This window comes from Bubalus bubalis, chromosome 23, assembly GCF_019923935.1.
Source record: "Bubalus bubalis isolate 160015118507 breed Murrah chromosome 23, NDDB_SH_1, whole genome shotgun sequence".
Classification (NCBI taxonomy): domain Eukaryota; kingdom Metazoa; phylum Chordata; class Mammalia; order Artiodactyla; family Bovidae; genus Bubalus; species Bubalus bubalis.
The window spans coordinates 19,544,109-19,569,854 of record NC_059179.1 but is presented as its reverse complement, the minus strand read 5'-3'; the positions used below and the strand labels follow the sequence as shown (position 1 = coordinate 19,569,854).

Genomic DNA, 25,746 nt, shown 5'->3' with positions numbered 1-25,746 from the left:
GGGACTCGGCCCTGGGACAGTCCCCTTTGAGATCCACTGAACATAATTCCCAGGTCAGCCCTGGGGTTGGGTGTACCACCGGGTTTGCAGAGAAGGAAGCTGTGAGTCCTCCGACGAGGACTCACGAGGCCACAGAGGGATTCGGCCTCCCGCTGGCGCTGCGCCGCTGTCCTTCCCCGGGAACTCCGATCCTCCCACAATCTCTCCTGCTGCAGCGTGCCAGTTCCCTCCACGGAAAACAGCTGCTCCTCGACCCCCTCAACTTTCGCGACCCCGGGCTTTCCCAGGCCAGCGGGCGCCGGGCCGCACTGGATCGCGTCCGGGGTCTGGACTCGCCGAGCCCTCGGAGGGGCAGACCGGCCGGGCGGGGCTCCAGCCGAGCCCAGGTCCGCCCGGGGGCGGGGCCTGCGGGCCTCCTCCGCGGCGGGCGGGGTGGGGGCGCCGCGGGCGGCAGCCGGATAAAAGGGCCCCCAGGCGCCCAGGAGGCCGGTTAGCGCTGCTTGGCCGCGGAGTCCAGGTCCCAGCCCTGCAACTTCGCGCTCCAGCCGGTGAGCCCCTGCCTGGTGCCTGGCCAGGTCTGTCTCTAGCTGTCCTGTCTGCCTGACTTCTGTCTCTCTGGGGGGGGTCTGCAAGTCTCTGAGGGTTCCTGAAAGCTGGGAATGGGAGGGATGGGGGTCCCCTGGACAGTGAGCCTAGCCCCCTAGTCGCTCACCAACCTGTTGCCAGTGGAAGTGTCCAAGTTGGGGAGCTTGGCCCAAGGCCCTCCCTGGGTGGTGCATTGCGGCCTCGGGTGCCTGCGTGTCTTGTTTTTGGACACGCTGCGTGTAGTCCAAGCATTTCTCTGGCCTTCTCTCCCCGGTTTGGGGGCGGGGCAGGAGAAGGGGCAGGTGGGCTCAGATGTCTCTCCTGTGACTTAGGAGACACAGAGGCGGAGTGCAGCCGGACTCTGGGAGGAAACAGACCAAAACTGAGTGTGCTGGGGTGGCCCAGGGGTTTGCCCAGGGCTGCAGATTGGAAGGGAGAGGTGAAAGGTAGCAGAGGGCTTCAAACTCACAGGCCCTATGCCAGAACACGTGGACACTCGTCTGCACTGTGTCAGGCCGCCACAGCCAGTGGTCCCAGGGAGGATATCAGGGCTGGGGCGTGGGGGTGGGGGGCTCACCCCCTCCACAGAGAGCTAGAGAAGAAGCTTTTAGTGATTCCCAAGGCTGGTTCCCACCAGGATACCACCCCAGCGCTCTCTCCTCAATACCCTCAGGCACTTTCAGTCCCCCTAGCAGGGCCAGGTCAAGCCAGGTGCCAGGGGCCCCTGGCAGTACCTGGTTCAGGTGCCTGTCTCCTTCAAGCTGGCAGGATCCTGGATCTGTCACTTGGTTGCACTCAGCACTGGCACCCAGCCCAGTGCCCTCACACCACGGCTGGGTCATAAATCAACCAGCAGCAGGGTGGAATTTCATTCATCTCCCTGCCTCCTTTCCCTCCTCTGCCTCCTTCCATGTTCATCCTTCTCTGAGAGCCCAGTTCTGGAACCATGATGCCTGGGTTTGAATCCTGCCTGAGCAAGTTACTTAGCGTCCCAGGGTCTCATCTTCCCATCTGTCAAGTGGAGATGTGTTCAATAAATATTTTTTAATGTATAATCATCATGATAGCTTATTGTTAACCTCCTCTCCTTCTCAGCCTTCCTTCTCCTCCTTCGGACCCTCTCTCTTCTTCACTTGGGAAAAGCACTACCACTTTGGAGGCTGCTTCCTTCTCTGAAGAGGCTTCTCAGCCTGGTCCTCTTCTCTGTGCTCAGTGCTGCGGGAACAGCTGTGGGGAGACAGTCCTCTGGGTTGTGGGGACAGGAAGCAAAGACACCAAGTGCTAAGAAGTTTTGGGGTCTGGGCAGGGTGGGGGGCGCTTAATGGAGGGGTAGCCTTTGAACCCGGTATGGAAAGATGTGTAGGAATTTAGCAATTTGAGCTAGAGGGAAAGGGTACTCCAGGGAGAAGCAACAATGAGAGCAAAGGCTTGGAGACTGGGAGACAGAGGATGTGTTTTGGGGAACATGAGTAGACAAGTGTGATGTGAGCAAAAGCTGCAGAGACAACTACAGTGGGCAGGAAGGCTGGACTCTCCCTTTTTTGACCCAGTTCCTGCTACTGCCCATCCACCTCCTGGGGGGCTTTCATGGAAGGGAGCTGCTCTAGCACCCAGGGTCCTTCAGCAGAGGCCCACCCCTGTCCCCACAGAGGCTCCTTGGAGGGGAGGGAGCCTGTTGGCCCAGGGCTGCCCACAGCCTTTCATGCGGCCTCCAGTACTCTAGGGATGTCAGTCACACAACAGGCCTGCCCAGCCCACCGATGACCCACAGCATGTCCAGTGCCCCCTGTCATTTTAGAGGGGCTGCACCTGCGTCTCAGAGAAAAGAGAGCCTCTGATTCGTGTCACATGATTTGGTGGCAAAATGAGGCACATCCTGACTCCTGCTGTCGGGGAGCACGGTCATCTTTTAGGCCAGACCCAGTGTGACCTCTGGGACATAAGAGATCACAGCTGGAGGGCCCGGAGCTCAATTCTCCCATGGTGATTTTGGTTTGGCTCAGTCCCTAGCTGGCCACCTCCTCCTTAGGGGTGCACGGACGAGGGAGTGGGGCATCCCAGGCAGCGGAGAGCATTCTGCATGTGGTGACAGCCAATGGGGACCCCCACCGGCTCCTGAGTGAAGAAAAAGGGAGCTGCTCTAGCACCCAGGGTCCTTCAGCAGAGGCCCACCCCTCTTAAGTCTGTGTCAGAAGAAGTATGGAAAAGAAGGGTATTGGTACTGGGGACTTGCTGTGGAGTTGGGGCCACCCCCTCCAGTCCTTCTTTGTCCAGGGAGGGGCTGGGACCAACCTAGACAAGGGTTCTATAGTATAGCTGTTTCAGTTGCTGTTAATAATAGCTAACTAACCATTGAGAGTTGCTCTTCTAAGGGTTTAACATGTACTCATGCATTTGATCTTCACAAGAATCCTATCCCCATTTTACAGAGGGGGAGGTTGTGGCCTCTCTGTGGAGAAACTAAATAATTTGCTCAAGACCACCCAGAAAACAGCCATTGGAGGTGGGATGTGAACACAGGCGCCTCACCCCCAGTCTGCCTGCCTAAGCACTGTGCTATGCCGCCTCGCATCCTCAAATCTGCAGATACTTACTTGCCAGCTACATACCTGGCACTATTCTGGGCTCTGGGGGTGCAACACAAAGTCCCTGTTCCCGTGGAGCTTCATTCTTGAGCTCTTTTGTGCATTTCTAGGTGCCTATTGCCCCCGACACTGGGCTGGCCAAAGCAGGAGGCTTGGTGGCTAAAGGAGATGGGCCTGGGTGCAGGAAGGAATAAGGACTGATTCTCAGCCAGAAACTAGCTTGTGGGGAAGGAAGGGGCAGGAGGCCCCGTAAGACCCTCCCTACTGAGAATTCCCAGCTATGGAATCCCCCCGCCCCCAAGAAGAGCAGTGGCCATGGAAGAAGGGGGACTCTCCCCAGAAAGAGCCCCTTTAAGACTCAAGCACTAAAGAAGTAGCCAAGGACCCAAACTTTGTCCATCCGCTCCTCTGGGCTGGCCTTGGCTGCCCATCAGCGATAGAGCTGGCCATGCAGGAGCTTCAACACCGGTGGCTGCAGACACTCTGACAGCTGCAGCTGGGCGTAACTGTTCTCTGTGCTCCTCCCAACCTTGCTAACTAGGACCGAGGCTGCTAACATATGAGGCGGGGAGGACCAGCCCCCAACTCGTCCCCTGTGGGGACCCAAAGAACATCTGACCTTAGCCTCCTGGGCATGGGGGCCCTCTCCCATGTCTGGTCACTGCCTCAAATGCTCCCATGACCCCTCACTTCCTACTGGATGAAGGGCAGACGCTCCACATGGTGCACACAGCCCTTGATCTTCTGGCCCCAGCCTGTCCCTCCACCTTGGTCCCCTCCAAGTCGCTGATACTGCAGTACAGGATTAAGAAAGGTCACTCCCTGCTCTTGCACAGACTCACCTCCTTCCCTCTTTCTTCCCTATTCTTTCCCCTTTCCCATGGAGGAGAACTCTTATTCATCCAACAAGGCCCTGTTTAAATGTCCCTTCTCTGAAAGCCTTCCCTGACTCCTCATCTCTGAGCTTCATGAGGCAGAGAGTAGTGTTTGACACGACTTCTTGTCCCAGCACCTGGCCTGATCATTGGCCTGAAGCAAATATTCCAGAAATGTTTGTTGACTCAATGTACAAATCATGCGCCTCCTAGAGGTGGAGCTTGCTGTGTGGTTTGGGCAAGTCTCTTAAACTCTCTAGGTCCTAATTCCTTATTTCTGGAGTCAGGAGGTTGAACCAAATATCCTATACCTCCTCCAGCTTGAATAGTCTAGCCCTTAGGGACCCCTCTTTCTACATGCATATGCTCAGTCGCTCAATTGTGTCCAAGTCTTTGTGGCTCTGTGGACTGAAGCCTGCCAGGCTCCTCTGTCCATGGGATTCTCCAGGCAAGAATACTGGAGTGGGTAGCCATTCCTTTCTCCAGGGGATCTTCCCAACCCAGGGACTGAACCCACATCTCTTACATCTCCTGCACTGGTAGGCGGATGCTTTATCACTAGTGCCATCTGGGGAGCCCCTTCCTCTATGGGAGACTACATCAAAAACAGCTCTTTATTGAGCACTTACCATGTGGTAGGCTCATGATAAGCCCTTTATCAGTGTTTTATTCAACACTCACAGCAACACTGGGAGGTAAGGATTACTACCGTCACCTTACAGATGAGGAGACTGAGATTCAGGAAAACTAAACTTACAGCCAAGGAATGCTGGGTTTGAGCCAGATGGACTAATCTCAGAGCCCAGACTCAATCTGTGCCACCACACACACACACCCCAACACCCCAACACACACACACACACACACACACACACACACTTGGAAGAGCCCAGGCTGCCCTTTGTCTCTGCCAGCAGAAGAGGCCTGAGGTCAGAGGTGATCATTGTCATGTTTACTTGTTCCCCAGGTGCCTTGACTCCAGCTGCCCTTGAAGTCACCCTAATGTGGTTCCTACCAGCCGCCCTCCCCCTGCTCCCGTTGCTCCTGCTGCTGGGCCAGGCCCCTCCCAGCAGGCCACAGTCACTGGGCACCATGAAGCTCCGGCTGGTGGGTCCCGGCAGCAGGCCGGAGGAGGGCCGCCTGGAGGTGCTGCACCAGGGTCAGTGGGGCACCGTGTGTGATGACGACTTCGCGCTTCAGGAGGCCACAGTGGCCTGCCGCCAGCTAGGCTTTGAGGGTGCCTTGACCTGGGCCCACAGCGCCAAGTATGGCTCAGGGGAGGGTGAGTAACTGGTGCTGCCCTGCAGAATGACAGGGGGATGGCAATGGGCTTCTCTCCGGGGCGGGCTCCCTGAGACTCCAACAGAACAGATGAGACCCCCACTTATCCTTTAATACCCAGCTCAAACGACCTGCCCTACCCTTGCCTTCTCATTTGCGGTGAGGCCATCACCATTGCCACCATCACTGCCGCTCAACTCTAAGTTCTCTGAACATAGCAATTACATACAATGCATGTGTGCATGCATTCATTCCAGCCATGTTTATTGAGCACTTACCACGTGGTAGACTCATGATAGAATGTGTGCGGTCATTTCAGTCGTGTCCGATTCTCTGTGACCCTATGGACTGTAGCCCCCCAGGCTCCTCTATCCATGGGGATTCTCCAGGTAAGGATACTGAAGTGGGTTGCTATGCCCTCCTCCAGGGGATCTTCCCGACCCAGGGATGGAACCCATGTCTCCTGCGTCTCTTGCATTACAAGCAGATTCTTTACTGCTGAGCCGCCAAGGAAGCCAATCACACACAATAGGTGCTCAGCAAATGCTGATGGGTGAAGACTAGATGGATAAATGAGGGAACAGATAGACCTGATTGCTAGACCTACCTGGCATTTTCCTAAAGCAGATTCATTGGGATCTGATTTTGAGAGGAGGCAGTAGGCAGGGTTGTAGATACCAAGCTCCCAGGAGAACTAACTCCTCTCTCCCACCCCCATTTCCCACTCAGATTTTGGGAGAGGAAAGTGGGATCCTATCCAGAAGGCAGAGCCCATGACTTACCTCTCTGTGCCTGTCCCCAAGCATCACTCATCCTCCCCCTACAGGACCCATCTGGCTGGACAATGTGCACTGTGTGGGCACAGAGAGCTCCCTGGACCAGTGCGGGTCTAACGGCTGGGGTGTCAGTGACTGCACTCACTCAGAGGACGTCGGAGTGGTATGCAATCCCCAGCGCCAGCGCCAGCGTGGCTACAGTTCTGAGAGGGTCTCCAATGCCCTCGGGCCCCAGGTGAGGAGGCTGTTCAGGCCCTTGCCTGAGCTGAGGGCGTGGCCAGGGAATGGAAGGCCTCCAGGTGATGAGCCAGGAGGAGGAGGGAGAGGAAAGGGAGCAGAGAACAGGCTGGGAAGTGCCCCTGGGGCCCCGACACCTGCTTGTGGCTTGGAGCAGGTGCACGGACAGGGCCCCAGCCTGAGGTGGGCGGGCAGGGACTCGAGGCTGGGCCTGCCGGGAATCACTGAAGCTGCTCCCCATGAGAGGGTAGGGGGTTGCCTCACCCACAAGGCCCGGCCACAATTGCTGTGTCTTCCGGGCACAAACAAACCGGAGCTAAAAACAGCTCAAACCAAACAACAGGGGCAGGCAGGGCAGGTCTCTGACTCTTACCCTCTGCTGCTGGGTAGACTCAGCTTGAGGACAGCTGGCCCAGGCCCACTGACTGGGGCGGCCATGGCAGGCGGCTCCACACTGGTCTAAGTCATTCAGGGCTAGGGTGGGGGGCTCAAGGGCCAAAGGATCCTGCTGTGGTCTCAAGCAGCTGGTCGGTGTCCATCCTCTGTCCTCCCCAGGGTGCTATGAAGAAGGTCCCCCTGTGCCCGATGGAAGCCTCCCAAACTCCAAAGGCTCCCATCCTGAGCCCAGGGAGGGTGTGGATCTGCTTGGTCCTCTCTGGGGTTCAGGAAAGGACCCTAAACAAACCGAGCTTCTGCCTCATACTCACTGTGTGGCCCTCAGCCCCTGCCTCCCCATCTCTGAGCCTCCGTTTCCATCCCGTCCAATGAGGGTGCTGGGTGGCATGATCTCTAAGTGCTCCAAGCCCCAGCTTTCCCATGTGAAGACCTGCAGCAGGTTCAGCAGGAGCAGGACTCCTGGGGCCCATGGAGACTACACATCCTGCAGGACCGGCGGCTGGAGGAGGTGCGGCTCAAGGCCATCCTCGCCAGCGCCAAGCGGCAGAGCCCGGTGACCGAGGGAGCCGTGGAGGTGAAGTACGAGGGCCACTGGCGGCAGGTGTGTGACCAGGGCTGGACCAAGAACAACAGCAGGGTGGTGTGCGGCATGCTGGGCTTCCCGAGCGAGGCACCTGTCGACAGCCACTACTACAGGTAGGAAGGCACCACTACAGGTAGGAGGGCTGTGCAGGAGGCGGGCTAGTGGCTGAGTGTGTGTGCACGTGCATGTGTGTGTGCGCCCGTGTATGTCTGTGCACATGTGTGTACATGCGTGTGTGTGCACATGCATGTATTTGTGTGTGTGTTTGTGTCTGTGTGCATATGTTTGGGACCTTGCAGACTGCAGTGAGACTGGCAGGAGTGGGGTCTATAGGAGGACATTCAGTAGGTGTTGGGATTGGGAGGGAAAGAGGCCCAGCCAAGGAATGTCCCTGGATTTCTGGGGTTATAGATCTCTCAATAATTAAGAGTGAAGATGAATTTTCAGGCCCTGGGAAACTCCTAGAAAAAGTCAGAAAATAAACATTGTACTTGCGAATCAGATAGAAAGAATTGACTGTAGCACAGAATACTCCCAAAATGAAATGTGCTGCTGCTGCTGCTAAGTCGCATCAGTTGTGTCCGACTCTGTGCGACCCCATAGACGGCAGCCCACCAGGCTCCCCCGTCCCTGGGATTCTCCAGGCAAGAACACTGGAGTGGGTTGCCATTTCCTTCTCCAATGCATGAAAGTGAAAAGTGAAAGTGAAGTCGCTCAGTCGTGTCCGACCCTCAGCGACCCCATGGACTGCAGCCTATCAGGCTCCTCCGTCCATGGGATTCTCCAGGCAAGAGTACTGGAGTAGGGTATGTAAAACCATGTCCTGATTAGAAAATTAGACCTGAGTAATGGCACCCCACTCCAGTAGTCTTGCCTGGAAAATCCCATGGGTGGAGGAGCCTAGTGGGCTGCAGTCCATGGGGTCTCGAAGAGTCGGACACGACTGAGCGACTTCACTTTCACTTTTCACTTTCATGCATTGGAGAAGGAAATGGCAACCCACTCCAGTGTTCTTGCATGGAGAATCCCAGGGACGGGGGAGCCTGGTGGGCTGCTGTCTATGGGGTCGCACAGAGTCAGACACGACTGAAGCGACTCAGCAGCAGTAAAGATACAGTGCTGCCCACAAGGACAGATGGTGTGGGTTCCGGTCTAAGCTTTGCTGATAACAGGCTTCAGGTCCTTGGTAGGGCATCCAGGCTTCAGTCATCCAATCCGCAGAGAATTCTCTGAACCCTGACCCAGCGAATTTCCTCAACTGGGATGTAAGCCAGGTTCTGATTGGGTTGCGTGTAAACCAGGCATGGGGTGGGGAGGCATTTAAGAGGAGACATAAAAATATTCTGTCAGAAATGTGACAGACCTGTCACAAGATTGCATCAGCCTGTAAATGATTACCAGTCAGGCTTCTACCCGCTCTGATCAGTGAGCGCTTCGTATGTTTCTCATCTCCCACAGGACATGAGTCATCTACCCTTACCCATCCCCAATCAGTTGTTCTTCTCTGTGTCTCTGGCTTAGCTGACCCTAGTTTCCAAGACCAGCCACGTGGCTCTGTCCTTGGGCATGACTGGGGTCTGGGTCCCTGACTCCCTGCTGCCTGGTAATTGCACATCTGGGCCTGGCTGACTTGCCTACCACCCATGAGGAAGGCAGCCCTGATTATAGCCTCAGTATCTCTGGGTGGGCAGCCCCCAGCAGAAAGGCCTTCAACTTCCACCTGTCCCCAGAGGACTTTTGCCTGGGCCCCTTATCATGGGGTTGCTCCCTAAAGGCTGCCCTTCAAATAGACTGGGGAAAGGGCAAGCTTGGAACCTCCTGCCCTGGGCAGCCCGGTGCAGAGAGGACCCAACTTTGGGTTTAGTCAAGGGACCTTGCTGGGCCCTGCTTTCCCTCGCTGTGAAGTGGAGATCGTCTTTATCTGTGGAGCAGCCACCCTCTCAGACTGTGACGAAGCTCAGCATTGAAATCAGATTTGTGAACAAGTGTGCCAACTGTGAAGTCCAGTGCAAAGTCAAGCACAGCTCTGAGGAGCCAGGGTGACAGGGCTGGGACTTCTGCACCCACTCCACTCCCCACCTGTTTGCTCCCCTCCAGGAAAGCCTGGGATTCAAAGATGAAGGACCCCAACTCTAGGTAAGGAGTAGTGCCCTCACGGGAGGGTGCAAACGAGGTGGCATGAAGGGCCTCCTTCCTCCCCCTTCCCCTCCTCCAGGCCCCTCTCCCCTCCCCGGTGCCTTGCCTCCCAGAGTCCTGAGCACCCCTTCTCCGCCCTCAGTCTAGCTTGTCTTCCAGACTGAAGAGCCTAACGAAGAAGAATTCCTTCTGGATCCACCGTGTCAACTGCCTGGGCACAGAGCCCCACATGGCCAACTGCCAGGTGCAGGTGGCACCAGCCCAGGGCAAGCTGCGGCCGGCCTGCCCGGGTGGCATGCATGCTGTGGTCAGCTGTGTGGCAGGGCCCCGCTTCCGTCCTCCGAAGGCGAAGCCAGGGCGCAAGGAGTCCAGGACAGAGGTGGGTCCCCAGGGCCCTGCCCGCAGGCCTGGAGGCCCAGGCCCCACTCACAAGACCCTGCTCCGTGGGGAGGGACTGACTCGTGGGAGGGGACTCTCCAGGAGAGGCAGGGGAGGAGGGGGGCGAACCCCTCATCAAGGGGACATTGGTTCAGACCAGGAGGAGAGCAAGTCCCAGAATGGTTGAACTTTGGGATTTATTTAAAAGGGCCCATTTATAACCCTACCATAAATGGAAAGCTGACATCACTGGCCAGGAATAGAAGGTAACTATAAAAACTGTAATTACACTGTAGCTGCATCCCATTGAGGGCCAAAGGTATTGAGCCCGAGCCTGGCCCTCATTATAAAAGCAAAGACCAAGAGCTCGGGAGGCGTTGCAGGCCGACGTCTCCACGTGAGAGGGTCTCCTCACGGTGCAGGAAGGGACGGGAGAGAATTAACGGAAATGACTTCCCCACCGTGCGTTTCATTAACACCACGTGCCCGCAGGTCTCTAAAATCATTTCACAGATCTGCTGGGGAAGCGTTGCTGTAGGTTCAGTCCCAAAGGACAAAGCAGCAGTGAGACTGGGTGAGAGGAAGGGACTCGCCTAGCGACTAGGTGGCAGGTTATGAAGCCCAGGAACCCCAACTCCTGAGGCTGGAATTTGTTATTACCTTTATTGTTACTGTTATTACGTAACAATTTATGAATTTGGTATGACTATTATTGTGGTGCTTCTTTGTTACTGAGGAAGGGGGAGGATTGAGGAAAATGACTTATTCAAGGCAATGGCTGCAGGAGTCAGAGATGAGACTAGAACGCCAGTCCTTGGCCCTGCCTGAATTGAAGGGGCGCAGCCCCTATGCCTGCCTCCTCCTCACCCTCCCTGAAGCCGGGTGTTCTCCCAGCAGGAGATGAAGGTGCGCCTCCGCTCAGGGGCCCAGGTGGGCGAGGGCCGGGTGGAGGTGCTCATGAACCGCCAGTGGGGCACCGTCTGTGACCACGGATGGAACCTCATCTCCGCCAGCGTCGTGTGCCGCCAACTCGGCTTCGGCTCTGCTCGGGAGGCCCTCTTTGGGGCCCAGCTGGGCCAGGGTGAGTGAGGAGGCCTGGGGTGGGGTGGGAGAGCCTGGGTGTGCCGCTGGTCCATGCCCTGGTGGTCCCAGGGTGCTGGGGCCCAGGGCAGCTGCCGTAGGGGTGAGGCTGCCAAGATGGAGCCTCACACGGCCTTTCTGCCCACTCTGCGCTGTAGCTCTGGGGCCCATCCACCTGAGTGAAGTTCGCTGCAGGGGATATGAGCAGACCCTCAGCGATTGCCCTTCCCTGGAAGGCTCCCAGAATGGTTGCCAACATGACAATGATGCTGCCGTGAGATGCAACATCCCTAACATGGGCTTCCAGGACCAGGTGAGCCCAGGGCTGGGCAGCCCTGAGATAGCCCCGGACACTGCATGCAGCCAGTGGGGAGGGTTTGTGAGAGGCCGCTAGCGCTCTGGGCCCCAGAGCCTGCCTGGAGCCAGCCTGGACTGCCCTCTCCTCTGTGAGTCTCCCCTGGCCTGGCCTGCTTCCCCTCAGGGCCAGGCTTTGGCCTTCAGAGATGGCAGAGGCTCAAGGGGACTGACTTCAGGCAGATGGGCTCGCCTGCCCTACCCGCTCAGGTCCCCCATGAAGTTGAGAGAGAAGCGGCCCATGGGCAGAGGGCTGCAGGGTGTCAGCACCAGGGAGTGGTCAGAGTTCAAGCATCATGCTAATGTGGATTGCGGGCAAGTCTCTCTTGTCTCTGACCTTATTCTCTTCTGTAAAATGGGGTCAGCTGTCCCGGAGGGTCACTGTGAATGTGACGACAGATATGAAAGCACTTGGCAATTAGGGAGTCATCATCAATGGCAGGATTTCAGGTAGATGGAAGGCAAGGCCTGGGAGCAGGCACTCTGAGTCAACTTTCTCAAGCGGGCAGGGACTTTAGGGACTATCCAATAAAATGTCCTCACTTTACAGAGGAGAGCAACCCAGAGAAGGGGAGTGTCATGTCCAGGGCTGCGTGGTGAGCTGGCCTGGACAGGTCTCCCAGCCAGCAGCCCCACGCTCTCCCCCTCCTAAACTGGCCCTGCTCCTCACACACCCCTGACCATTGCAGGTGCGCCTGGCTGGTGGGCGCAGCCCCGAGGAGGGGGTGGTGGAGGTGCAGGTGGAGGTGAACGGCGTCCAGCGCTGGGGGGCCGTGTGCAGTGACCACTGGGGCCTCAGCGAAGCCATGGTGGCCTGTCGACAGCTTGGCCTGGGTTTTGCCAGCCATGCCATCAAGGTAGGTCTCTGCCATGCTAAAGCTGCTGACCCTTCATTCATTCATTCAACAGTTAGTTATGAGTGGAACTATGCACCAGTGAATGCTGGGTGCTGGCGATCCTGTGGTGAACAAGACACAGTTCCTGCCTCATGGAGCAGTCCGTCCCCACACAGTCACGTGGGGGAGGCGGTTTTTCCTAAAACGTTCATACAACGGGCACACAGCTGTATCTGCTTGAGAGATGAGCAGACATAAGCCAGATGAGGTGGGGGAGGAATAAAGAGCCCATGTGAAGACCCTGTGGCCAGAGGACACCTGACTTGGTTGAGGAAATCAGGGGTGGAGTGCGGCTTCTAGAGTGATCGATCTGTGTGAAGTGTGAGGGTGGAGGAGGAGGCAGGAGCAAGACCATTCAAAGCCCGCAAGGCAGATTTTTTTTAAAAGATTTCTTCCTTGCTAGTTGGCAAACTGTTGGGGTGGGGATTACTGTGAATACAGAGGAGCACACTATTGCAGGTGCCCAGCTGAGAATGTTGCTGGCTTGGACGGGGCTAGTGGCAGTCCTGGGGGAGACAGGTGGATAGATTCAAAAGATATCAAGGAAACGAAATCAAGAGGCCTGGGGCAAGGCTGCTATGGAGAAACTGCTTCAGCTTCACCCGCAGTGGCCTGCCTGGCAGTACTGGGCACCCTTCACCCTGGAGAACTGGGCTCAACCCTGAGCACAACCGGCCATGTAGGGTTGTATGAAGAACAGCTAAGGAAATGGGACAGGTCTGAGTGGACAGGAAGGGACCAGGACCATCATCTTCAAACAGCTGAGGGCTGCAATCAGGGAGAGTGATGGGAACAAGGCCAGTGGTGGAAGCCACAGCAGTGGATTTTGCCCTCATACATGGAAGGCGTTTCTAATACCAGAGGGGTCCAAAGTGGCATCACTAAAGATTTTCAGGCCAAGGCTGAGCACAGCTAGGTGAGCGTGGTTGGCCGGGGTCCAAGCCTCAAATGGAGTCAGGTGACTCTAAGAGCATGTCTCAGCCCTGACTGGGGGATGCTGGCTGTTTCCTTAGGACACCTGGTACTGGCAGGGGACGCCGGGAGCCAGAGAAGTGGTCATGAGCGGGGTGCGTTGCTCAGGCACAGAGCTGGCCCTGCAGCAGTGTCAGAGGCACGGGCCAGTGCACTGCTCCCACGGCACGGGGCGCTTCTCAGCCGGAGTCTCCTGCACAGACAGTGAGTAACGGGAGGGGCCAGTGGGATGGGTGGACGTGGCTCCTCTAGGTTGCCAAGCCTGCAACTCCCATCCCATCTCAGGGAGGGCCCTGAGAGCTGGTTCCAGCTCCAAGGCCCCAGGGTTGGGAGTGGAGGGAGGGCTGGATGTGGAGCACCAGCTCTGTTATTGCCACGTGTGGCCAGGTCACCTGCCACATGGGGAAACAAGCTGTGCCCCGCTCATGGGGTTAATGTAAGAATTAAGACAGTACCTGCAATGTGAGGATACACAACAGTGTTTTTCAGTGTTTGTGTCATGACCAAACAACAGCAACAACATGTTACATTTAGTACGGATAGTATTTTTCTCTTGATATTATATCTGTGTATCACAACCTAGGGCTTCCCAGGTGGCTCAGTGGTAAAGAATCCACCTGCCAGTACAGTAGATGTGGGAGACTCGAGTCCAGTCCCTCAGTCAGGAAGATCCAGCAAGGATCTTTCTTCCTAGAGAAGGGCATGGCAACTCACTCCAGTATTTTTGCCTGGGAAATCTCATGGACAGAGGAGCCTGGAGGGCTACAGTCCAGGGGTTTCAAAGAGTCAGATACAACTGAGCGACTAAGCATGCATGCACATCACAACATAAAATATTAGCATATTTCTTACTGTAGTTTGTAGTAAGAAAAGAGTTTGAAAGCTGTTGTAGAGGGTATAGAAATGTGAGGACACGTGGGCCTTACAGTGAGCTGTGGGATTTACCCAAAAGGCTTTATTTTAGGTCAAGACCGTTTTGAAGCATCCATCTACCCCACACCCCCAGATTCTTATGGTAGCAGCCTTTGTGTGACATATGCCAACCAGGTCTGGGCCAAGAACTCTATCCAGTCCAGAGGCTGCAGGCTGCCACCAACCCAAGTGGCTGCATGACCTTCTTCCCAGCCAGGCTGCAATGCCAAGACATCCTTCAGCTCCATCAGCAAGCTTAGGACTTTCACTCTGATCAGCGCTCATTGGAAGAGCGCCAGCCTTTACAGCACATCCTCCCCTGCAGGGTGATGGGGTTTCCAAGTGGGACTCCAGCCACAGTTTCCTGCATACCAGGGGCCAGCTCCCCACTCTCTCCCCTCCTGGGACCCTGTGCCCCTTGATGGAGTCCTCCTTCAGGAATCCTCCTGAATTCATTTGATACTTCACAACGGCTGAGCACAAGCAGCCAATGCACCATCCCTGTGGTTGTCCCCAACTCTCCCCTGTGATTTTTCTTATTTCTTTCTTGCCTTTACCGTCTCTTCTTCTCTCTGAAAGCAGTCCTTTTCCTCAGAAATTCTAGGGTGTGCCCATGGGCATACCCTTGTCCGTCTCCAAAATATACCTCGGGCATTCCAAGAGCATTTAGTGATAGTGCAGACATCATCCAGCAAACCAGCTCCCACCCTGATGCCCATTCACTGAAAATAAACCCGTGTTCCCGTCTCACCATTGTCAGCGATGGCTCCGCCCCAAATTTAAACTGTAACCCAGTTTTTGCATGAACGAGCATTGAGAATTGGCAGTTTTCTCTCTCGATGGTACAAGGCAAAAGCTGTGGATCTCCACATTTCTGCACTCACACACAAGGGACCGTGGTGACGGCACGGTGGCTCCGAGGAGGGTAAGAGCCCCTGTGACAGGAAGGGAACCGGAGAGGCACTGAGCAGCCTGTGGAGATGCAGGCTCCAGCACGGTGGACTCCATGCACCAGGGCACGCAGTATCCCGGTGTGAACACCCATGGTGGCCATCAGGGTAGAAGAGGAGCCCGGGAGGAAGTACAGTCTCAGAAAATGTAGCAGAATGGTCCAGAACACCAGAGCCCAGGACCAGGTTCGGAGATGAACTCTTGCAATCTCCAGCCCTCTCCCTCTCACATTACAAGAACTGAGGCTTAGAGAAAGAACTGAGGTGACAAGCCTGGCATCCGCAGAGCTTCCGAGAGGTTATATGAGCCAGGCTTATAGGCAAAGGTATACTGCACAAAAGCAATGCTAGCTTACGTCACTCATGCTTGCCACGGGCCACACCATGGTCTCAGCACGTTACAGGTACTATCACACTCATATTATTCATTATCTGCATCTTACACATGCGGAAAATGATAGACGAAAGGATAAGCAATTCCCCTTAGTGGTGTAGACAGAAATTTAGCCAAGACAGGAACCCAGGTAGTCTAGCTACGAAGCCAGCAAGCTCCACTGTGACGCTAGCAGCCTCCCAGCTTAAGGTGATAGATCTCTCCTGTTAGGAGAACTCACATCTCCCGACTCCTAATGCGTGCTGCGTGCTAAGTCGCTTCAGTTGTGCCCAGCTCTTCGCGACCCCATGAACTGTAGCCCACCAGGCTTCTCTGTCCGTGAAATTTCCCAGGCAAGAATACCAACATAGGTTGCCATTCCCTTCTCCAGGGGATCTACCCAGGGATCAAACCCAGGTCTTCTGCATTGCAGACACACACTTTACCGTCTGAGTCACCAGGGAAATCTTCTGACTCCTAAACCGCCCTACTCTCCTGGTTCCTCCAAAAGCACTCAATCTGGAGGCAAGCCTGTCCCCTAGGCCGGAGAGCAAAACCGGCTACCTCCCTCACCTTGGTGTCTCCACGGTGCCCAGGTGCCCCGGACCTCGTGATGAACGCCCAGCTGGTGCAGGAGACGGCCTACCTGGAGGACCGCCCGCTCAGCCTGCTGTACTGCGCCCACGAGGAGAACTGCCTGTCTCAGTCCGCGGACCGCATGGACTGGCCCTACGGACACCGGCGTCTGCTGCGCTTCTCCTCACAGATCCACAACCTGGGCCGGGCCGACTTCCGTCCCAAGACGGGGCGCCACAGCTGGACTTGGCACCAGTGCCACAGGTGAGCGCCTGCTCGGGCCTCAGCCCTTAGGGGGCCAAAACCAGGGTGTGGAGACCCAACCAGTCTGGTCCTTCCTGGGAGGGGTGGGTGTGAGCTCAGGGAAAGAGCCTTCCTTCCTAGACATGCTGCCAGCCCTGCCTCCAGGAGGCAGTGAGGAATCCCGAGCATCACCTGGCCTTTCCATTGCTCTCGCACCTGCCTTGTGGTATCCTGTGGAGTGGTCCTCACCAGCAGAGCTGGTCTCTGTTAGAAGGATATTTCTCTGGGGACCTTAAGCCTTGTCTTTAACAGCCAGGTGAAATGGGGACTCCTAGAAACCTGGAGACCCAAAATAGCCATCCCATCCAGGATGCTAGCTCTGCAGAAAAAGCTGGTTGATTTCTGCAGCAGCAAAGCGAGGCCCCCAAGGAGGAGCAAGGAAACGCCGCTGGTGCTGGAAGGGGACAAGGAGCATTCTTTCCTATCAGCAGCTTCCAGCCCCGACAGAAGGAGAGACGTTGTCTACAACAAAGGCAGAATGGAAAAGGGTGTTTTTTTTTTTTTTTTTTCTTCATATAGCCGTGGGTGGGGAAAGCTGAGAGGAGCGGGCAGTGACTTTGGGACTCGACTTCGCTGAGATAATAAGCATCTTTCCCTGTAGCATGGACGGAGTTGTCATTAGAACTGGACTGGAAACAATGGTAGCCATCTGGGCCCAGGCTGGCAGGGAGCAGCATTAGCGTCCCTCCACGCTCCACAGCTCCGCTCCTGGGCTAGTCTCTGGTCGTGTCCCTTCCTTCCACCTGCAGGGCTCTGGCCTTGTAGTCAGGCAGCATCTCCTGGAGCTTTGACCTCGCCTCACCTGGCTGAGACCCTGCGGGATGCGGGCAGCTTTGTCTGGTTGCCTGGCAGGAGTGCCAGGAGAGTAGGGTCATACTAATCTTGGGTTTGGGAGGGAGAAGGGTACTGCCCTGCTATTATAACGCTCCTCTCTGGGTAACGATGGGGCCTGGTGCCTCCCTGCTCCCTGCCGGCTCCTCTCCTGCTGCTGCCAGGCTGACGGCCCTGCCTCTTCCGCAGGCACTACCACAGCATTGAGGTCTTCACCCACTACGACCTCCTCACTCTCAATGGCTCCAAGGTGGCCGAGGGGCACAAGGCCAGCTTCTGCCTAGAGGACACAAATTGCCCCACAGGTACGTGGTCCCCTGTCTGCATGTCCTCCCCCGGCCCCACTGGGGTCAGGACCCCTCTGTCCTGCTCAACAGCCTTAGGCATCTGGAGGCTGGGGCTTGGCAACAGTCAGCATTCGAGGCGATTCAAAAAGACAAATTTCCGGGAATTCCCTAGCTGTCCAGTGGTTAGGACTCTGTACTTTCATTCCTGGCTTCAGTCCCTGGTTGGGGAACTAAGATCCTACAAGCTGCATTGCACAACCAAAAAACAAATAAAGATGAATTTCTTACCTTCTCTACTTCCTCTGCATTCCCAGCATATTGTATATTATTGTTTAGTCATGAAGTGGTGTCAGACTATTTCCATGGACTGTAGCCCACCAGCCTCCTCTGTCCATAGGATTTCCCAGGCAAGAATACTGGAGTGGGTTGCTGTTTCCTTCTCCAGGGTATCTTCTCCAGCCAGGAATCAAACTCACATCTCCTGTATTGGAAGGAGGATTCTTTACCACGGAGCCACCTGGGAAGCCCAGTGTACTGTGTACCACTTTTAAAATACTTAACGCTTTTTTTGGATAATAGTTGCTCACCTGTTTCACTTCTGCTGATCCTTTGAGGAGATGGATTTTTGATTCCTATTTGCATATCCATAGTTCGTAGCCCTTAGAAAGGGCATGGTGAAACACCAGGTTGGATGGACAAGTGAATTAGCATAGAGGGCTGCAACCTTCCATTCACATTTCCTAGGCCAACAGGAATTTTCACTAGAGCATCCAAATAAATGATCTCTGTCACAGATGGACTTTGGTACAGCGCTGGATTCGTGGTTAGTAGGACTCCTGGCTCTGATAGGCAGGATCTTTAGGAAGCTCAGGGCCCTAGTCTGACTGCAGTCAATTGGCAAGGCTGGTATGAGGCTTAAACGTTGAAGGGTGTGAAAGACCTAACAGGTACTTTGTCCCGAGCGCCTATTGAGAGCCTCAGTCACCACCAGCACCCTCCCCTACAGGACTGCAAAGGCGCTATGCGTGTGCCAACTTTGGGGAACAGGGAGTGACCGTTGGCTGCTGGGACACCTACCGACATGACATTGATTGCCAGTGGGTGGATATCACAGACGTGGGCCCTGGGGATTACATCTTCCAGGTAAGGGCGCTTCTCCATTTCTTTCAGATGTTCTGAAAGCTCTCTGAGGTCAAATGAAGGAAGAGCTTTATAAATAGGATCGCTGACATGTCTGGCACGTGAAGGGGCTACACTGTAGGGGAAAAAAAAAATCAGGATCCAGGACCTAGGTTTGAGTCCTGAGTCAAGGAACAACGGGCAAGTCAAAACTCAGTCCCCATCTGTAAAAAAAAAAAAAAAAAGACATTAATGCCTACTTCCTGGGGTGATTGTAAGGATTAATGAGGAATACCAACACACCTCACCAAGACTGCATGAAATGTAAAGGTTATCACAGAAGCCAAATTGCCTGTTTTCAGCCCATGCTTCTCTCACTCCAGGTGGTCGTGAACCCCAAGTTCGAGGTGGCAGAGTCAGATTTCTCAAACAACATGATGCGGTGCCGCTGCAAGTACGACGGGCAACGGGTCTGGCTGCACAACTGCCACACAGGTACCTGCAGGCCACTATGCGGCCATCCCCACGCGAGCCTGGGTGCTGGAAGACCCTCCGCATCCCTGCGTGCAAGCAGGGTGTGTGTGTATGCGGCCATCCCCACGCGAGCCTGGGTGCTGGAAGACCCTCCGCATCCCTGCGTGCAAGCAGGGTGTGTGTGTATGCGGCCATCCCCACGCGAGCCTGGGTGCTGGAAGACCCTCCGCATCCCTGCGTGCAAGCAGGGTGTGTGTGTATGCGGCCATCCCCACGTGAGCCTGGGTGCTGGAAGACCCTCAGCATCCCTGCGTGCAGAGTGTGCGTGTATGCGGCCATCCCCACGCAAGCCTGGGTGCTGGAAGACCCTCAGCATCCCTGCGTGCAAGCAGGGTGTGCATGTACAGGCTGGGGATGGAACAGAGATGAATGTCCTTTGATAGCTTCATAGAAGGTAGATTTCCAGAACAGACTTCACCTACCTCACCCACTAACTACTTCCATGACCCTCTTTATCCTAAAGGTTGTTCGGATTGAAAATGCAGTCTCCCATCTGTTCTGGAATCTCTCCCGTTACTTCAAGCCGAGTCAGGATTTCCCTTTTCCAGTCTGTTACTCTTCCCTTTCCTTTCATAGGATCTTAGTTGTCTCCATCCCAGGCTTGCTGCCTCACAGGCAAATGTAAAAGTCCCCTAGATCTGTGCCGCTACCTCCAGCTGTGATCCCTGCTTACATGGAGAATAGGGCTCTGGATGCTTGCAGAACTGGTAGTTTCAGACAAAGACGCAATGATCCAGTGGGGGCAGATACACCCCAGAGCAAGGAGGTGGTTGCCCCGCTTGCCCATAAAGAAAGGTAGCAGTTCCTCTGTCTTCAACCTTTAAATGCTTGCATTTGCTGTGGGGTGTGTGCATTCACATCCACACTTTGCACAGAGGGGGAGGAGCAGACTCATTCATTTAGTCGACAAACATGGGTTATGACCTATCTCTGGGTCGAACACTGTGCCAGGCTCTGGGAAATTAAGCAGGAGTAAAATGCAGAGCTGAGTTTCAGGTAGGGTAAGCAAACATGCAGATGGATACCCCAGTCCTACTGAGCACCCCAAACCACTGTGAACTGAGGCTGAGCAAGCAGAGTGCTTTCTAAGTAGCAGCCTGGGGGCCAGTCAGGATTCCCCATTGCTAAGTTGTTTCAGTCGTGTCTGACTCTTTGCAAGCCTATGGACAATAACCTGCCAGGCTACTCTGTCCATAGGATTCTCCAGGGAAGAATACTGGAATGAGTTGTCATCTCCTCCTCCAGGGGATCTTCCCAACCCAGGGATCGAACCCACATCTCTTACGTCTCCTGCATTGGCAGGCAGGTTCTTGACCACTAGCTCCACCTGGGAAGCCCAAGGTTCCCCAGAGGAAGGGACATTTGTGCTGATATCAGAGAGGAGACTGAAGTCAGAGGGGAGGAGCAGGAGAAAGAGCATAGCATTTGGCCTCAGGTTTTACTGGGCACCAAATCCAGTTCCACCACATTCCAGCTTTAAGACGGTGAAGAAATTTCCACTCAGAAGTCCTCTCTATTGTAAAATAGGGCTATGTACCCAAGCCCACTAGTGTTCTTTGCAGGGAGGGTTATGATGGTTCCTGCTAAGAGAATGGACTTTATCCTGTGGACTTCTGGAAACCAATAACAAATTTCAGTCAAGGATGCAAGAAAATCAGATTTATGTTTTCAAAAGATAACTCTGACAGTGGATGAAGACAGTGAGGAGTAAGGATTTGAAAACTGTGGCTAGAATAGATTCTGCTGCCATTAAGCAAGACAGGAACAGGAGAGGAATTAGGAGTTGGAGCCCAGAGACCTAAGGCTGCCGACGTGGAGGCAGAGGCTCCGTAACACTGGTGGCAGGCTGCACAGGGTCCAGGGGAGCAAGGAAGGAAGGAAACAGCGCAGCTCCGACCCCCTAGGGTCCTTGCGGGGAAACAGAGGGCGCACCAGGTACAAGTATGAGGTTACTTAATGAGAGGACTATACAAAGGTGTGAGCAGGACTAGGGAGAGGAGGATGTTGAGATATCCAGGGATAAGGAAGACGGAAATGTTGCTATCACTTTGGGCTTGAGCAGGCAAAGGCTGCCCTGGAGCCAGGTGAACCCTTGTGCTGAGGAGGAAGGAGGAGCTGGAGGGGCCGGAGTCGCAGGAGACCATTGCTGCAGGGCAGGGGAGGAAATGGCCCAACCTCTCCCTCCTTCGATCCTCTAGTCTCTTGTTGCTTCCCACTGAGCTAAATCAACCAGAAGCCAGAAGAGGAGGGAGCCAGGGTGAGGCAGTCACCAGGGCTCCGGTCTCCAGGGCTCCGAGAGAACAAAGGAGGATAGAGAATGAATGTGGGGAGGGAGCAAGGAGAGTGACCAGCACAACCCTTCCCACTCGATAGCCTCTTCTTTCCCATGTTCCTGCAGCTAGGCACCTGTCGGCATCTATTTCTCTAAAAGGGTCGTTGTCCGTGCCCATGACTAACCCAATGGAAAGGCCAAGCCAGACAGGATGTATTGGTGTTTGTGAAGTTGTCAGTGAGGGGATGGGACTCTGGTGAGGTCAGCTACTTACCTGTCATCCTTCGGTCCACAGGGGACTCATACCGAGCTAACACGGAGCTGAACCAGGAGCAGGAGCAGCGTCTCAGGAACAACCTCATCTGAAGCCGTCACCGCACGCTCCCAGCTGCTGCCCACACACCAGATACCTCAGCTTACTGGAGCCATGCCCTTCACCGAGCCCTGACGCAAAGGGAAAGGGGCCAGCGCCAAGAGGCACCAGGAACCCGCTCAGGAAGCCTTTAGATGGCAAGATCACCAAACCAGAATGGCACCGCTCCCTCAGGATGGCTCTGGGTCTGATTCCTGGGGGCCTCTGGTCTCTAGACTATGGCCTCCAGGCTTTGTTCAGCTGAGCTCCTCTCGTCTAAGGAGACCTGGTCTTCCCAGGATCTTGCTCTTGAGCTCCTGGTTCAGGAGGTACCAGTTCCTTAGGAATGGACTGTGGCCTGGCTCCCCATCTAAATGGTGCTTTGCAGATGTCTCAGAGGAGGGCCAAAATACAAGAGGAGGAGTCAGCTCTCTGCTAGGAGCTCTGAGTGACACAACTTGTGTCAAAGTCACACCTGGCAGAGAATCTGGTGAACTGAGTCCCTTGCTTGATCTGTCCACACTTACAACTCAGCTGTCATGCTCTTCAAGAGTCTGTTCTTCAGTGTCCTTACCTTTATCCTCCTGCACATATGGGCTGTTTCTAATGTCCTTGGAGGCTTAGGCCTTAGGCATCCCCTTATCTCCTGATGGGCCCAAATCACCAGTTCCTGAGTGCTTGAGACAGGGCAGGATTCACAGAAGTGGCCAGATACAGCCTTCCTGCAGAGCAGCAAGAGAAGGCCCAAAAGAAAGATGACTGGGGCAACGTAGACCCCAGCTGCTGCCAGGGTCTCTGCCAGGGAAAAATACTTGTCATAAATCCAGCAAGCGAGATCACTGTGCATCTCAGGACTGGCCTAAATGTCGAGTCCCCCAGGTTTCGGGACTGAACTTTCCATTGAATAAATTTTTGAAGTGGAACGAACATCTGTCAAACAGGCCACTCATCTCTGCAGGAAAAAGAAGACAGGTCTAGTAGAGTGAAGACTAGGCTATGGAGAAGTCAGAAGGGGGGAGATTTAATTTAGTTAAGGATTAAACCTAGGGAAGGCCACCATCTCTGCTCGATGTGGCTGTGATATGCTCTTGCTCAGGTGAGGTTAAGATCTATGATCTTCTTGGACATGATTCTTAATCCTGTCTCCACTTGGACACACTTGAGAGATGATCTTCACAGGTCTGACGCCCTCATGCCAATAAAGGTTGCTCACTATGGACTGCTACAAAGCAAGGCTGGCTGTGATTCTTGGCAGTTCCCAGCACATACCTCTACCCCTTTTCACTCCCAGTGACCTGGTTTCTTAAGATGTGTGGGGCGCACGTGCTACTCACGCATCCCCTGGAGGAGGGCATGGCAACCCACCCCAGCATTCTTGCCTGGAGAGTCCCACGGATAGAGGAGCCTGGAGGGCTACAGTCCCTAGGGTCACAAGGAGTCAGACATGACTGAGCGATTTAGCATGCACGCACGCACGCACGCACACACTGCTTCCCAATTCCCTCCCTAGGCTCCATGGTAAATCATGGGCTGGAAAGGTTAACGGATGAGCAGGAGGAGGAAAGAAGGAAAAGTCCAAAGATGGTAAACTTCTACAACCAAGGCTGCAAGGCTGAAGCGAATGGTGGTAGATGGGGCAGAATTACCATAGGGCTCCCAACCCCACACAAGAGCTGCCCCTCCTCAGGGAGTAGAAAGGGATATCTGCCCTGGGATATCCTCTGTGAATACAAAGAAGAGCTTTCTTCCTTCTTTTCCTTTACCTCCCCTCTTCTTAACTTCCTCATCTCCTTCCTTGGGCAGAGGGAGCGTTACACTTTGGCATGGCAGTTCAGATAAACAAGGGAAGGACTGATTTCCTGTTGGATCCAGCAAACATCTCCCAAACAGTAACAACATTATAGTCACACATGCAGCTAATGGTCTGTCAAAGAATGTGTGGCTGGTAGGGGAGCGTGTGGTGACTGATGACTAGATTCCAGCACGGAGGTTACCCACAGCTTCTGGCTGGATCCGGTTTCCAAGAAGGTCAGAAAAAGCAGGCCAGGTGGCCAGCCACCGGCTCTGCTCTGTCTCAGTGCCCACATCACACGTGTGATTGGTGCAGCCAGTTCTAATTCTTGGAAAAAGCTATATAAGGGTTGTGCTGTTACGCCTCTGAGTTAAAAGGGAAGGACATGGGAAGATGTGGCTGGCATGAGTTGTAACTAAATGAGGAATGTTAACAGAATACCAACCACCAAATTCCAGACAGAACCAAAAATGTCGGAAGATTTTTCACCTTGGCATTCTTCAGTCTCACAGAAATTGAAGTATTAGGAACTCAGCTTACCATGCAGATGCCTAATTTATTCCTATTCCACAAAGACTTCTATTCTACGAGGAGTATACTGGAAATCAAAGGGGAATGTATCTTTCTACTATAAATTCCAGGTAGTACTGGGATTCACAAGTTCAACATATCGGAAGCAATATACATGCATAGCAGAGTGCATTAGCTATCTACCTTATCGAATCTCTCATAGAGCCAGTGGCAGTTATAAGGAGCTCTGCAGTTAGCTCTGTGTGTGAAGGTATGGTGTGGATACAGCCAAGGATTTGGTCCCCTCTGGACAAGCTCACCGTAGTCTGTGCTGGGCCTGGGCAGGACCTCTTATCTCCAGCCAATGTGTATTAATTTCCTCTACTGGAAAAACTACAACTAAAACACACATTTTCTACTAATGGTAGAAACAAGGGCACCGCCATACCTTGCAGTATTAGCTAAAAAAATCCTTTCTCTGGATCTACTTATAAGGATAAATCAAAGTTAGAGGTGGCTGATTATTTGGAAAAAAACTTTAAGTTATGGGCCACCAAGTACATAGCATTAGAATGAGGATAAAAGTAACGTCTTGAAATTATGAGTTCTGTAAGAAAACTGAGTAATAAATATGGGACTATACGTTACCATTAACAATGCCCTTAAAAGCCAAAATGCTGCCAGAAAGGGGAAGCACCTCAAAGGCAAGTGGCAGGAATGATCACTTTTTTTTTTTAACCATCCAAGGTCACTCTCGGCCTTGAAGGATCAAAACAGAGCAAAGGCATACCTTAGAGGTACACTGTCTCAGTATGAAACCTGGCTAGTTTCCTGCATCTTCTTTCAAATGCAGCCACAGTGTTCAAATAGACATGCCTCTGTTCTCTGAAGACAGAAAGCACAAGCTGTATGGCCACACCAAAGAGAGGGGCCCTGGCCTAAGCAGTACTGGGGCAGAGGGTCAGGAGGAGGCCGTAATGACTCCCCCAAACTTGGAATGGAGGTGCTGAATGTGAGCAAGGGACAGTTTCAGAACAGACCACGAATGAGAAAAACAATGCTGAGGAGCTGTAAGAGGGCTCTAAGCCCGGAATAGCAGCAGGATCGAGACCCCAAGGCCAGTGTCATTGAGGAACGTCTGGACAGAGCTCCACGCCACCATCTTCGAGGCAATGCTAATAATCCATCATTGTCACGGGCACTGAATCATACAAAAATGAGGCTGCTGCCCTCGTTGAAAGCACAATGAGGCACTGTTTCTTGCTACCTCAGCATCTTACCGTCTAGCACTAACGTCTCTTCAGTGTAGAACTACTTTCCTAAAACATTGACGATGCAGATATGAGAAGGATGACGCCTGAGCTGACTTGTCCGTGTCTTTTAGGAAATCTCTCAGTGCCCAGAGGTGTGTGTGTGATTCTGGCTGCTCTTCACTGTAATGCATGGTCTGGTGTGGCTTGCCAAATGCCTCTGGCATGGGCAGAGTAGACCATACCAGAAACACACTGTGTGCCAGATGGCTTCTGCAGGATGTCAGACTGGACGAAATGGCGAAGGCAAGAGGGTGGGGTGGGGATGTGTGAAGAGGACAGGAAGGGGAGAGAAGCTGCCATAAACCAGTCCCAGGGGAGTATTTCTGTAGTGTACTCTCGGGCACCAGATGATCAGCAGTCTACTCAGCAGGGTTCAGTTAAACCAACAGGCCCACCGAATCCCCTACACAGCGTTATAGGGGTGAAAATAAGGGGAGAACTGTACTCCCATTTCTTTGTGGGAATGACAAAACCGACCAACAGCTGAG

General features: G+C 54.1%; 1 protein-coding gene across 2 annotated transcripts; it reads left to right on the top strand.

Moving 5' to 3' along the window:
* Positions 1-420: 420 nt before the first annotated feature.
* Positions 421-22,872, top strand: LOXL4 (lysyl oxidase like 4). Of its 2 annotated transcripts, none has more exons than XM_045164144.1 (15): positions 421-548; positions 5,013-5,327; positions 6,153-6,337; positions 7,226-7,431; positions 9,416-9,454; positions 9,614-9,833; positions 10,730-10,913; positions 11,071-11,225; positions 11,956-12,123; positions 13,176-13,338; positions 15,966-16,209; positions 17,269-17,384; positions 18,373-18,509; positions 18,869-18,980; positions 21,587-22,872. In XM_045164144.1, exons 2-15 carry the CDS (start codon positions 5,048-5,050, stop codon positions 21,655-21,657), a joined length of 2,280 nt encoding a protein of 759 aa, XP_045020079.1. In that variant the 5' UTR covers positions 421-548; positions 5,013-5,047; the 3' UTR covers positions 21,658-22,872. The 2 variants fall into 2 exon arrangements, with proteins under 2 accessions (XP_045020079.1, XP_045020080.1); XM_045164145.1 differs by having other exon boundaries at positions 444-575.
* Positions 22,873-25,746: the final 2,874 nt, after the last annotated feature.

What these genes read in the sequence shown, in the direction of transcription:
- LOXL4 (XM_045164144.1), top strand. Translation starts at nt 5,048, where the DNA reads ATGTGGTTCCTACCAGCCGCCCTCCCCCTGCTCCCGTTGCTCCTGCTG. An exon ending in GTCGACAGCCACTACTACAG is followed by an intron (nt 7,432 to 9,415) that starts GTAGGAAGGCAC and finishes GCTCCCCTCCAG; the next exon opens with GAAAGCCTGGGATTCAAAGA. An exon ending in ACATGGGCTTCCAGGACCAG is followed by an intron (nt 11,226 to 11,955) that starts GTGAGCCCAGGG and finishes TGACCATTGCAG; the next exon opens with GTGCGCCTGGCTGGTGGGCG.